This window comes from Colius striatus, chromosome 1, assembly GCF_028858725.1.
Source record: "Colius striatus isolate bColStr4 chromosome 1, bColStr4.1.hap1, whole genome shotgun sequence".
Taxonomy (NCBI): Eukaryota; Metazoa; Chordata; class Aves; order Coliiformes; family Coliidae; genus Colius; species Colius striatus.
In genome coordinates, this window is record NC_084759.1 from 79,815,900 (window position 1) to 79,831,298 (window position 15,399).

The 15,399-nt window shown below is 35.9% G+C and overlaps 1 protein-coding gene across 2 annotated transcripts in view; it reads right to left on the minus strand.

The window, feature by feature from the left end:
• SH3KBP1 (SH3 domain containing kinase binding protein 1) overlaps positions 1-15,399 on the minus strand; it is a 221,619-nt gene that overhangs the window by 94,750 nt on the left and 111,470 nt on the right. For both annotated transcript variants that reach the window (XM_061999392.1, XM_061999401.1), the window contains one exon: positions 8,216-8,339. In XM_061999392.1, the coding sequence (XP_061855376.1) occupies positions 8,216-8,339 (124 nt within the window). The remainder of the gene's footprint in view (positions 1-8,215; positions 8,340-15,399) is intronic.

Consider the following 15,399-nt stretch of genomic DNA (forward strand, 5'->3'; position numbering starts at 1 on the left):
CAAAGGAATTACTGCTGAGCAGAGCCTGGCATACCTAATGACCAAAAAAGCCATGTCAGCATGTGAAGGCAAGGCTGAGTGTTTATGCAGGAGACAATCTTGCATATTTCAGTGGAAGGTATCTCCGAAAGCAGCTACACACTAATTCGACAGCAATTAGCTATTACAGGCCTTGGTTAAGTAAGAAAATATCTTTCAAACACAGCAGTTGCAAAATGGCTTTCAAAGTAAAAAGTATTTAGCACGAAGCATATGTTTGAAAAGTAAAAGCTCTAAGCTTGCTTCAAAAGTTGGGCAGTGCTTCATGCAGTGTGATAGAGGCGAAACTAAGCACCCTTTGGGTGTAACTAATCTAAAGCTATGAATTGGATTGAGCTTAATTTATGGAGAAATCAGAAAGCTGAAATCAGAACAGCTCTGAGTTGTTTTAAACAGATACTTCTAAATGAAAAGTATTCTGTTGAACATCTCCAAATTATTCTTACTGAAGACATAACCACATGGATATTTGTCTAAAAATAAGGACCATAGGTGAGATATGAAACGGAAGGAGTTGGCCACACCTTCCTAAGCCAGCTCTGAAAGAATATGAGTATGCAGGAAGTGAGCTGCCAATACATGTAGCTGGAAGAATAAGGAACCCTCCTTTTTCTACGTTTGTTTAGCAGATAACATCTCCTGATAAAATCAACAATGACAACCCTCATTTTGTTTAAAACTTCCCCAGATGACCTGATTTTATGAACCACCCACTTCAGTCACAATTCCAACCCAATAAGCTACAAATAGACCACAAATGTACCTGAACACTTGGCCTTCTGAGATACAGTTTACCAGAGAAAGAAAAATACCTCTGCAGCATGAAAAAAACCACACAAGTCTCAGTTAAACACCAAGGGAGGTAGTATTAAACAAGACATCTATTGTGGCCTTTAAAAAACAAATTCAGAGGGGTGTTTGCCCAAAGCAACTTGTGTGAGTCTACTGAGTGTTAAAAGCTGTCTTGCAGCTGGTTGTCAAGCATACCTGTAGATACTCATCCAATCTTGCACTCTGTGAAATCAGTTTGATTAAAATTATTTTCTGTGACATGGCACAATTATGGGCCAGTATCATTAATAATGAGAACTAAATGCAAAACTCTAGCACAATTGGAAAGGTGACTGAGAAGTTCCTGATTTCACTTAGGCTCACCCTAAATTACTTGAGAAAAGGTGAAAAGCCATTTAGCTCTTAATGAAAAAGGGGCTAGGCATGGAGAGCAGATTTCTGGAGAATGTTGGAAGGTAATGTTGTGGTGTCACTGCCCAGAAAGATTAATAACGTAAAATTAAAGGGTCTGAAAGCAGACCTTGCATCTGATGTGAAGCTAGATCTTAAAGTAAAAAATCAAGCATACAGTAGTTTTACTTCAGAAATCCTTACTATGCTCATCAGATAGATAGGTAGGTGGATTCAGGACATAATGATCTAAGAACTCTGCATCCAGCACGAAACTTGAGTGATTCATAAGTAGTCATGAAGACTACAAGGTGAGAAGCAGCAGAAAAATGTGATGATGACCCACCACATGTTCTACTCCAAGCATAGCAAGAGTTTCGTTGGAAGTCTGAGAAGAGTTGCAGAGAAGATGAATTCTGATAGACAGGGAAATACTTTTCCACAAAGAAATACTCAGAGCTGCACATTCACAAAGATTTTTGTTTAAAAAAGAGCCTAAGTATAAATTATCAGAAGACTACCACTTCAACTGCTTCATCTTTCACTGTGAACATGCATGACAGAAGTTCTAAGAAGCAGGAGCACAACCACTCCCACCCAGAAAGGAGGAAGAAAGGCAGCACAGCTTGCATCTTCTCCAGAGAAAGCTGCCTGGAATGAAAGCAGATGCCAAAGTTAGCACAACATCCTGTTCACCAGAGGACAGGATTGAACACTGTACTTAGTCACACTGAATGTGATTTTGTAGGATCTCTTTCTGCTGGATTTCTTTATGAAGAAGCAGGTGGAATGACAGATTTCTGTCTTCCTTGCTTCCTCTGTATTGCATCTGGCATAATACCCTCTCTTCTTATGTATTAACAGGGTAGGTAAAAGCATATGAAAAGCAGCATGTTCACCTGCTTCCAAAACCCAGAAGGCAAAAACTTGAACATGAAACGAAAGTAGTTTTATATCTTTTACTCTCTTTGGCAGAACAAACTTATCAGCCAAAATACTGTGAGTAACAGCTGTCAAAGACAGAATGCCAAATGAAGGGCATGCAGTAATATTTAAAAAAATTAAAACACGAGCATAACACAAAATAAAACAACCCAGAAAACCCAAATAAAACAAACCCCACAATGTTCTCTAAGAAAAGCAAAGCATATTTTATGGATTCAGCAATCACAATGGGAACTTTATTTTTAGAGCAGAAGGATTTCTAATTCGAAGATTTGTGGTTACTACCAACAGGCTTCATGTTTCAGGTGGCAAAAATTATGGGACTAAATGGTCTTAATTTCTATCCATAGCTGAGACCCAAACATCCAATGTAATTCACAATTTATTGCGGGCTTACACACATACATTATGTGGACATATAACATACACATGCACAGAAGGAAGGAGTGCATTCTCATTGCATTAAGGCTGGGCAGTTCATCAGCAGCAAACTGACTTTAGCTTACAGACAGATATATGCATGTAGAGTAGCCATTGAGTAAGTAGCAGTGGCAGGTTTTACAAGTGTAGATAAACAAGTACAGAGGACTAAAGCTATTGCTTGTTGATTTTGAAACACACTCACTGTTATAGCGTCTGTAGCTGGCAATCTTTGACGGTGCCACTCTGTACAGAATTGTCCCTTCAAAGGCAGATTTTCCTGACAGCAGGCAAGAGAAGGAAAGACAAAAAAAAAAAGAGAAGGGGCAGGGTGGGGGTGAAGAGATCGAATGGTGGTAAAAAGAAGGGAAAGGAAGAGGTTTTAATCTGTATTTTCAGTCACTAACATTTTTAAAGCCTCATTAGCAAAACAACGAGAATATTAACAAAATTATCTGATTGTACATGAAGTTAAAAGTATTCTTACTGCATGTATGTCAGATAAAAGAATCTCATGATTTTGCTAAAGCTGTTCTTTACAATGTACAACAGAATGTTTTTTTCTTAGGTTTTGTCTGTTGTCCATCAAGTTGTGAGACTTGCAAATTAAATTGTCTGTCTTAGTCTCCTCGCAGAGCGCAGGAAAAGTCTGAAAAAAATTATTACTGCAATGATGTACTCACAGTGGCTCAACACTCCTGATGCAGATGTAGTGCACTCGAACAAGCACAGCTGACATCCAAACAGGGCAATGAAATACTCACTTTTCTTTAATATACCAGGATCCTGTGAGCATCAGGAATACTGCATCTTTGAAAGATGACTTATTAGAAATGTTTTGGACCGGGGAATTGATCTTAAACAATTCTTAGTTGAAGGGATAGGACACTAAAGCCTGAATCAATAGTTTTTCAGACAATAGCTTAATCAGGTGTTTAACTTGGCACACATTAACCAAAACAATATACTAAAATTAAAAAAGAAAACAATAAAACAACAAAAAACCCACACAAATCCCACTTTTAATCTTAGACCTTTAAGGTAACATTTTTATTATCAAAACCATTAATTTCTTTCACTTATTTTCTTTGGTCACAAGATAATTCATGCTATGACATTTAGGATATGAAATTCAAGTGAAGGAAATTTCAAAGTCATGAGCAGCTGAGGTGTTTTGTGTGTTGGGTTTTTTCCAAACTCAAGGTACCCAGGCAAGCCCAAGAGTTTATCAACATCAGTGTGTTGTCAGTCTCACCTAGGTATACTATCATAAAAATAAATGTCTTCAGTAAAATTTTATAGCAAAATAGAGAGTACATGTGAATTGTCTCAACAGAGCATGACACCCATTTTGGTACCAAAAATGTATTATTTTTTCCCCCCCTGCATATAATTCTGTTTCATTTACAGAAAATATAAAGTTAAACTGATTTATGTGTTGTAGGAAGCCGTTTCTTTGTTTTTGCAGTTTCATTAACAACAAAACTTCTTCCTTGTCTTATTTTTACATAACGAGGAAGCAAAAAAGCCACAAATCCATCTTTCCAACTTGTTTTTACAAAATAGCATTAAAAGAATGCTATTAAAACAGTCAAACAACAGTTAAGAAATTTCTAAGATAAAGCTTTGTTTAGCTTCAGAACATTGAGGAAAGCCAAGAGATGGTAATGGACATCTAAAGTTTTAAGAACTCAACTGATTGAACCATCGGTTGATGAGTCTATCATTGGTTCTAACTCCAGCAGTCATGACTTCTCAGTGGCCATCACTAAAACATTCTGTAAATAGTTGATACATATCATGAAGCCTAGAAATTCCTGAACAGACACATACAAGAGACAGCAAGACATAAAAGGCCACTTTTAAATGTTGTAACGACATTGCCATAAACATATTAAAATGCTTCTGAATTTGTCTCCTTAATGTTGTGTCGTGATTATCTCAGATATGATTAATTTGACTACATCACTTTTTGCTTCTCAACAGGCTGTAATGACAAGATGTGGTATTGAAAATATTCTTAGAATACTACATAGCTGAGAAATCAAAAAATAATCGCTCTATTAATTTATCCATTTAATATAGTAATAAAATTACAATGCACACTCCTGGTTCATGCCATAACAGTCAGTTAAAGAAAAGTAGGGTTTCCATTTAAGAGGATGCTTGAAAGGACAAGGAACTGTAATCTACCTAAGAGTACCTGCTCGTACTTACATTCTGAAATATGCCTTGGCAGTCACCCTACAGCTGGGACAAATACTTTAAAAACAAACAAACTTCCAACCCACAACTTTTTGATCTTGTAGCAGTCTCACTTTCCAATCTCTTGAGCATCCACCGTCTGAGGGGAAGCACCAGTTCTCAACTCTTTCAAGTTAAGAGGCAAGCTAAGTCCCACTATCAGTAGTCAGAAATATTTAGGCACTTCTAAAACTAGCACTAGACAGTTTAAAACTAGGAACTTTTTGCTCTGAAAAATCTTCTACGTTTACTCTATGGCAGACTGTTAAAAGAAATAAAGACAATTCTTTCTGGCCATTTACTCTAGTCTGCCATAAAATTTCCATGTATTTAACAAAACCAATAAAATCAGACACCTCTATCCCCATTTGGCCTGTATAGGCCATAACCAAAATACACATTTAGAGAAATACACATTTTTATTAGCCATATTCCTAAAAACCCAGGTGATATCATTTTTCTCTTCTGTATTTCTTCCACAAAAAAATCACAAAAAATTACGTTTGCCCTTCCAAAAGGGCTCTCTTTATAGAGGGTCAGTAAAATGTCATTAAAAGACCAAGTTCAACTGAGTTTAACCAAAGCACTAAATTTAACTATTAACTAAAAAATCCTCTTGTCTTAGCACAGTGCCCCTTCTCCAAAGACACCCCACTCTGCTGCTGTCACAAGTTACACAGTAACTTGCCAAATATTACCTTATCCATTTTACAATCTAGGCTGAAGAGCTCAAGGTTGCTGCACAAGACTGTCGAGTCACAATCCAACCCTTTCTAGGTCCCTCTAGAAGCTGTGTAGAACCTAAGTGGGCTCCTCCAAGGTTCCAGTTCAATGATCACGTACAGGTCCTCACACCTGAATGCTAATTTGACAATCTAAATTCATGTTCAAAGTTTATCCCTCATAAAGTCCCATGATTCAAACAACATTTCCAGACAAATAAAAAGGAGTTACTACAGACTTGAAGTGCTGTCATATCTTGTCATTCACTGAGGAAGCAGTTGATCTAGAGGCATGAATGTACATCCTTTTGAGTTGTCAGGATATTTCAACAGTAGTGCTAGCCTGATGTCCAAATCTTCCAGGGATTCTTTGTTTAGGTTTTATATTGCTATGTTGTAAGACTAAGCACAAATACTTAAAATGAGATTGCTGTTCCTAGTCAGTTGTATAAACTTGCTCAAATTTTTGCAATCTCATTATGGAGATTTTCAAATCCATACAGTGTATCTGAATAGAGTCTCATAAAGCACCACGTGTTAGAGAGCAACACCTGTCATAGAATCATGGAATGGTAGGGGTTGGAAGGGACCCTTCATTACATAAACCACATAGAAAATATTGAGTTGGTACATATTTCTTATAATTCTGCTAGAGGAATGCAGTTCTTAAACTGATACTTTTACTTTAAGAAAAATAAATTTTAAAAGCATTAACTCTCTACATACTTTGAGTCCCTGTCTCTCTCTGAGGAGGTTTATGTTGTTATTTTGGCTTATAGTTACTTTGCTATTACATATCTTAGCAGCCACAAAGCACCATCAAAGAGTTAAAGTATACACAAGAAAGAAGAAAACCCATCTCTCAACCACAGTTATCTTCAATTTGGTTAAAGAGACAAAATCAATATCTGTGTTAGTGATATCTGTTCAACACATGTATCACACATTTTAGGTTCCACGAATGGTCAGAACCAGCACACAAAACCGAGTCTGGACTAAGCATGTGTCATGGTCATTGACAAAAGCTAATGCTTTGTGGCTGCTTTTACACACCTCAACATATGTTTTTGTTAAAATTTATCTTTAGGATGCTTATTACAAAATAAATATTACCAAAGTAAGGGGAATGTATATTAATTAATTCATACAGATAAAACTGGGGCATTCTGTTCTGAACAGTATTACTTACCTTGTGCATTTATAGAGTATCAAACACTACAGAATCCAGAGCTGAAACTACATCTACATAATTAGTTCTTCCAAGACTCATTGTGTTTATAATGAACAAAAGTCATGATAGCATATAGAGGTTATAGAAAACAGTTTTCAACCTCACTGAAATGTACAACTCCATTTAATGCCCTTTTTCCCTTTCCATCACACTAAAATTGTTACTTTCCTTAAAAATATTTTCACTCCAGTCTGAAGGAACATTACCTGTACCTTTAGCAACACCTATCACAAGACTAGGTCACCAGTGCCACTACACATGAACAGGTATTCCAGTGCAAAAACAATACAAAAAATTGTCATAATTGTGAAAGTCAGGTACTTTATTCCATCCAACAGAAATAAGTTCCTAAAGACGATAAATTTGCCGTAAATGGAAAATCAAGATGAAAAAAAAAAGATTAAAAAAAGGAAGTATTGTAACTTTCTATCTCTTATTGACAGAATGAGTTATAAAGGTTTCAATAAATTTCAGATGAAATAAGCTCACAAAGATCTTGGGAGCTCTGAAAGGTTTTGCTTGTTCAGAGATCTCAGAAGAACAATACATAGCAATGAATATTTGAAGTGCTGAAAACAGAAAGACCTTGGCAGGTGTTGTGGAATTAGCCTGAAATATGTAAATACAATTGACTTTTTTTTTCCTTTTCACTAGAGATTCAGAATTGACCATTGAATAAATAAAAAGTGTATCTGTTTGAAGAACAGAAAAAACATGAAGACCAACAAGTGTCCATTTCATATAACAGCATACTTTTTGATCAAGTTATTCTCCAAGGGAAGTTATAAATAGGACAACCCACTACCATGCTTATACTATTGCAAACTTAGTTACCAAACATGCTTTTTCACCTGCAGCAGTACTGGCCCACTCTAAGTGAGAGAACAAAGTCCATGTCCCAGTTCTGGCCTTTTTCTCTTTGGCTGCTGGGGCAGTGGGTGACGAAGGTGATAGTAACATGCTCAGCACCTGGAGGGAAAAAGTGCCGCATGTCCCACACCAATAATTATGAATCCTTAAATCTACTGGAGTCAGTATAGAAGGCATGGCACTTTAATCCCTCAATTAAATAAGCACAGCTACATGGTAGATGTTTGGTTACTTTGCTCAGTTTCCACATCTAAAACAAAAAAAAAATCTTGTAATCCATTTTGAAATACAAATCAAATAATCATCATTTCCTTCTCTCTTCTTAAGTCTGTTGCAGCCAGCAAGTCTTAACATGGCTCACGAAGCATTGCCAATATTACAACTCAGGTAGAACTGCAAGTACACACTTATCATCGTCATCTGACCTTTTTCACAGCATAAATTAAGAACACAGCATTTAAAAACACTTCCAAGCAAGAGATAAGAATGTGCTACCCTGTCAGTGTGTCAGGGGGTAAAGACACAGAAATACACAGAACATCAGTGACAGTTTTTTCCTTACTTGGCTTTACTTGCTCTTCCTGGGATACTCCAACATCATCAGAATCAGATAGTTCCTTTATGAAGTTGGAAGGAAACATGCCAGTCTTTCCATTGAGTATACCTTCCCACCAGCCCTCCTCCACCTGCACCAAGACAAAACCAAAATCAAAAGACCGTGTTTTAACATAAACAACACTTTACAGTTATATTACATACATTATTTTCAATAACACTGACAGTAATGATTTTGAGCAGTTTGTATTAATTTCAGGTATAAGTAGCACATGGCATAGGCTCCAACCCAGAACATGTCTTTTTAAAATGTCTTTTTATTTAAGGAAAAACAAGAAAGATGCAAGCACCCATCTATAAATGTCAGCAGTGCTGACCTCAGTCAGAAGCATGGACAAGAATTAAATAAAAGGATAAAAGAATGACTAGAGAGCACATTTCAGCTTTTATGGATATCAGTTCAATCACCAGATTTTCAACACACATTGTACTCCTTCCTATTCATGGCCATCTTCTTAATAGATGCGAATTGCAGATTAGAAGAGTTTTGATTCCCTAAGTAATCAATGGGGTGAAAAAAAAGCCTGCAAAAAGCTATTGAGAGAATCTAAAGTATGTCTCTTAATAGAAATCATGAAAATATTCTGCTTTCTCCATCAAAATCAGAAATTCTCTATTTTAAAAATTAGGAATGTTGCCAGATCATTGATGTGTTAATAAAAGAAATCTACGAAGAACAAAGAATGTATTAGTGTATATTTGACTCTTGATTTACAAAGAGCAACTGAAATACATAATAATTATGTGGTCAGAACACTTTCTAGCCCAATCCCCAGAGAAAACATCATTTAAAAATTACAAACTGCCTCCTGTATAATCCATTCAGGATTGAACAGCAATGACAGGCAGTGAAATGACAGCCCTTTAAAACCAAACACCTTTAGGTTACAATGGGATAGCAAGAAATGACTTATTATATGCATTAGCTAAACATACCCTTGACAGATAAATATTTTCAACCTGTCAGACATTCCTAAAAAAATGGCAGAGGAGGACAGTGTCAGTCTGTGACACATCAGTCTTCAACAATGTTTGACCCATCTATTTCCCACCCCCCAACAAAAATCATGACAATAAAGTAAGCTTTACAAGTTGAGGGTACTCATATTTACTGTTAAAAAACCAAGCCCACATCTTAAATAGTACTAGTTAATTATTATTTTTAAAAATCTGTTTCATATTACTTATCTGTAAGATTCTCAAGTTCTTACAAAAGAAATCTCTTAATAATACAAGCAAATATTTCCTAAAACTAGAGAGGAGTGGTTGAATTGTTTTCAATTTAGCTACATGTACAATTTCACTATAAAAACAATGGTTGTTATTTCAGAAGTGTCTCTTGTGCTTTCTCGTCATCTTCAACTTTTTCTCTTCTCCTGGGTTGATTATTTGTTATAATTTGGAAGCAGTTATCAAATTCTCTAAAAGGTAATGTTTCCTGTTCTTCTCTCCAGACAAATTAAAAACCATATGGAAAACTGAAACTGCATGACACGCAACACTTAGTAGAGTCTACAAATGATACCTCTAAATATTTCTACACAATAGATCATGATACAGAAAATGCACGTGGCCAAGTCTCTTTGAGCTATATTTCAATTTTTCTAATGCAGTGTTCCCAGATGGCTCTATTGATTAGAGCTAAATATTAAACCATAACTGCATTAGCTGATTGACCAGAAGATTAATCACTTATGCAGTTGACTTATGCAGTTCCCAAGATCCCTGCTTTGCAAGATGCTAAGTTTACTTGACATAAGTAAGGTGACCGATATCACTCAGTTCCACCTTTCCCTCAAGGGTAACACTTCCCTCAAGAGTAGCACTCCTTATGTGGTATGTTTATGTATGGATCTCTATGCATATGCATAGTAATACTCACATGCAACGATATTTAGACAAGTAAATCTAAATCAGATGTGAATCTACTCACAGCATTCATTAGCTTATTTTAAGTTTTCCAGCTGATACAAGAATGAATTATTTGAAAGCATCACATCATATTCACTAAATGTATGTATTAAAAAAAACCCTATAACAACACCCAGATTTTCCAACAAGAAAATGCAGAATCATGTTAGCAAAACTTCAGACGTTCAGGTCACACTGAACTTCCCAAAGATTAGGAAATTTTCATCAAAAGCAACAAAAACCTAAAGTATTTTTAAACATTATAGCTGCATGCTACATACCTTTAAGCCTCAAAACACACCAGTTAGAGATCAATCCATAAAATAGAGAAGACATGAAAACACCCTTGGGATTTAGTTATCCCAAATTGGGGTAATCCATTACCATATGGTTTGAAATACTGCAATAATTCCTAGCCAATAAAACCTTCCAAATGAAAATCCATTATTCTTGGGGGTAATACCTCTGGAGGTATTGAGCGCTCAATAACATTTGTTACTATATTATTATAAGAAAGTACTTTAAGGATTTATCCATCTCGTTCTTGATTTATGCCCAAGCTGGACCAATCTAAAAAGAGGAGGATTTCACTCAGCAGTCCATGTACCCATATCAGAAAAAAAAATCTACTCTTCATAATATCCTACATACAAATTATAAGTTCATCCTGAAAACAAAGCTTTTTATTTTGAGTTAGAAGGATAATCTTCCCAATCTCCAAACGTAAGGGCTACAGCTAAAGGTATTTTCAAGACATGTATTTGGTGTGTTATATATTTGCTGCTTTTCAGAGAGGTATGACACATCCTCACCTTGCCAAGCCCATAGGCTGCCAATATATCTGTCATGCCACAGTTGAAGAGCAACAACATAAAGGAAAGTAATTGAAGATAATTCATTACTTCATATATTTAGGGACATACACATACACCCAGCTGCAACTCAGTCAATGCCATGTGTGGGGCACTGACAGATGCAAATGCAGTCCAATGTCTGGATGCAATTGATCGAGATATAAATGACAATATCACGAGAGAACAGTGTATCTTCTCTAGAGAAATGCATCCCATAAAGAATCCTTGCACTTGGGATTTAAAGGGAAATTAAATCTAGATAATAATTATGTAACATACAAACGTTCTTCAGATATCATTGGGCTTTGGGTTTTGGTTTTTTGCATATTGAATGATGAATACTTTTATTTTGTTTTTAAATTAATTAGTCAATCAGTAGAGCATTTTTTTTAATGCAAATGAGGCATTTGGAAATTAAATCAAATAAAGATGAAAATAATCCAAAATACAATATTTTACTTTTTTAGAAAATGGGTATTTAATAAAATTGTGAGATCCCAGCACACAATAACCCAGACTAGAAAGAGAGTAAGAGGTTTTAATAGTTAAGTTTTACTTTAAAATAGTAATAATATAAATAAGAAATAATAATGAAGTGTTCAAAACAGATACAATGGAATTAGACGGGAAAATAACACAGAGAACTATACGGGTGAGGCATTCAGGCACACAAACAAGAAGTTCTTAAAAGAGAACAGAGATGCTTGGACATTAAACTGCTTAGAGATCAACAAAGATTTACCAAAATCAGCCTATCTCTATGTTCAAAGTAAAAACAAAAGGGAAGTAAAATAATATGAAAGCAGTTCAAGCCTTCAGGCAAACATGATAGTTCTATTTCAGACCAAGAATGCAGTTTATTCTGTAAGAGAAACCAAAGAAAAGAAAATCACTTTAGTAGGTCACTAGGACGACAACGTTAAGATACTCCAAAAGCAAAGAAATGTTTTTATGTTCTTCATTTTTTTTCTTCAAGGCAAATAAAACCTGCAACATCCTCCTTTACAGAAAGAAGCTCTACAGGGAGCATCAGCCTGACCTGCAGTACAACAAACCTTGTTGCTACAAGCCTAGAAGCACCTTCCACTGAAGAAACTGGGCAGCCATTCCTCTAAGTTCAGGACAGGACAGCATACCAAAGAGAGCAGGAAAAGCTGCGGCCATCTACCAGCAGTTGCTTGCCAGAATATCTAGGATTGACACAGCTGTTCACTTAAACTTAGCAGTAGAATTAATAGGCCAAAGTTGTTAAATGATTAAAATGTTCATCTCTTTGGAATCACTGATCTACAGTGTATTTCCAATAAACTCCTGTATCCATCTGTTCCACAGGCCTTTCTACAACCTATAGCTTTGCCAATTAGGCTGGCAGACTACTTAACACCTCAGCTAGCGCAAACCAGAGAGGCTTTGAGTTGGGAAAGGTTTCAGGTGGAAGAAAGTCTCCCTGGAACCAACGGAATCTTTCTGTACTGTTAAATCTAAAACAGAGTATCAGGAATAAACACAATGCCAGAGGCAGGCAAGATGAAGGAGAGAAGCCCAAGGTCAACAAGTTTTCTTTTGATTTACAAAGAACTAGAGCAGAGAAAGCAAAGTGAAAAACTCCTTTATTTTATAAATTCTAATGGAAGATCTTGAGCTTGAAGGATAAAAGTAATATTATGTTGAAAGGAAGTTAAAAACATTGACTCCCAAGGGGCAAAATCAACAAATCCTATTAACGGCTAACAGGAAAACAAATTTTCGAAACAAGACCTCTGAAGAAGATGGTGCCTACAGTGCCACTTGATGGCTTATTTTGGGAGTGCATGTGGAGAGAGACATACCCATGAGACATCAACCAGCCCTTGAGCTTCTGCTTAACTCTGGCACAGAAGGGAACAATTAAAAACAGCACAACTACCTTATATTAGGGGAACTTTTTCAGCTTCACAGTTCTTTATTTTACAATGTCAAAATGTGCTTTGGGATTTTTTTGGTTTGAGTTTTTTTGTGGTTTGGGTTTTTGTTCAGTAGGGTTTTTTTTAACATCAGCTTCTAAGTAAGAAACTAAAGGGCAGAGAAAGCAATCACATAGAACTGGAATGACTCTATAAAAAGAATCAGAGGTATTTACATCCTTATTTCCACATAAAAGCTTCCTACCACATGAACTAACCAAACAAGCAGTAGTCATAGAAGTCCTTGGGAACTACCTGAAGGAAGAGGATCAGGAAAAATACCTTACCACAGCATTTCACAGAAAAGTAACTGAGGTATATGGATCTTCAGCATTCATTCCTAGCTGTTTTCTTGCAGCATTTACAGTTCTATACTTGTAGCACAGATGATGGTCTTGCCACTATTAAGTATTCCCCTTTTAACTCTACAGCTATCAAAACAAGTTACTGCAAGAGCAGTCCCAGCTCAATCCCCTGTTCCTGGAAACAACAAAAAAAACCAACCCCAACCGATCAACCTTACTCAAATGGAGCAGCAGATTTGTAAAAATTCAGTCTACTTTTTTACAATTTCAAAAGAGTTACTTACAGGAATTGATCATGTAATATATATGGCAATATTAACTAAAAATCAAAGAACATGCTCTGTGGTATTACAGCATGTCTCAGTCAAAGACTTCGTTGTGAGCTGAACTCCGTGCATTATATATACATTGCCAAAAAACTGACTTCCCAGAAGGATGAGGACACAAGGTATATAGTAGAATGACAACAGACTAATCCAAAATGAAAACATGCTCAGAATAGTTTAACAATATGCCAAATGTCCTTACTCTGATGCTACAGGTTAATTGCTTGGCATTCCATGAAAGTCTAAGGGTGAAAACTAATTGGAATTTTGATGTCTGTGTTTAAAAAGACAATTAGTTACAGTGGTATTTTGAGACAACTATAATTAGAGTTATAGATAATGAGCTAGGAAAATGACAAGCAAAAAACTATCAATCACACATTAAATGTGAATGCAAACAATGATGAAAATGCTTCTCCCGTTAGTTTCAAATGTACTTTTAATTTAAGTCTTTTAATTAATGTCTCATGGGTATCAGTGTCTGTGTAGTTATGGAAACCTCTAGTTTAACAATGAGATTTAAATCTATTGTGATGAATGTTTGATCTTATTAATTTCTAACAATTTAGAAGAAATAGGAAGGAACTCAGAGTTCTGAACACACACAACCTCCAAGGATATCTATCTGATGACAAGCCTAGTACCTCAGAACTCCCATTTGCAGTTATTTCAGTCCATTGTACAGCCTCAAATCACTTCTGCCACAACAGGCATTTCCAAAAGTATCTATCACTACCACAAATATAATAATCCTTTCAAAAAGCATCTCATCCAGTCTGTTGGCATCAGGAAGAAGTATCTGGGGCAGCTTTAGATATTACTACACCTCAGGTGTTGGTTAGTACCATAAAGCAGAGGTGGGAGAAAAGAAAACATGTGATATCCTCAGCATGTGATAACAGTGGTACCCATTTTCACTGGGGATTTGAGGAAACACTCTTGGGAAGCTGAGGGAAAAATTTGCATTCCCTTCTGCCATTCTGAAGGCAGTGACCTTCAAGCAGCTCAAGGAAGAGTAGAACCCATTTATTTAAGGATAAAGCCAAATTAGCGCAGTACAACAAGAAATAGCTTTTCTTTGCAACAGGAAAAGTTTAATGAGTTGTCAACCATAAGCAACATTTTAAACACATTTTTTGATAAATACCTGCATAAGATATATAGGCAGTATTTTGATGTAAACAATATCTGGTTTAGTTTGCCATAAGTCAGTTAGGACCTGATTTGAACTAAGCCGAAATCCTCAGAGCTTTGAAAATATTAATCTAACCCAATTTAAAACTAAATAATTCAACTGATGCAGTTTTCTCAGGAGGATACTACCTATGGGAATCTGAGACCTTCTATTCATGAACAAAAAGATAAAGTAAGAGAGAGTAAATGATCATTTCTCCATTAATTAAATGGAGAGTGAATGACCATTAATGTTTCAATTAGCCACTGAACCACTGTAAATAATGCTGAAGATTCTATCATCCAGTTTTTCATCTTGAGGGATAATAAACAAAATTGATATTTTGCAATAGTTCTCACCTATGTAGGAAGGGGTTTTTTAAGTTGATTTGGGGTCTTTTTGTACACTAACACATGATTTTGGCCCTTGCAAAAAAGGCTCCATTTTCATAACTGAAGACGCCATATTTTTTATATCAAAAACAAGCAGAGGGATACACAATAAAATCAGTACATTGGTTGGTGCAGCTTTCCACATCAAATAAAGTTCCTGTTTCAAAAATTCACCTGCTTGGTATCAGCTTCCTGAGGTGATGACACTTTTTTTTTCTCTAAATTC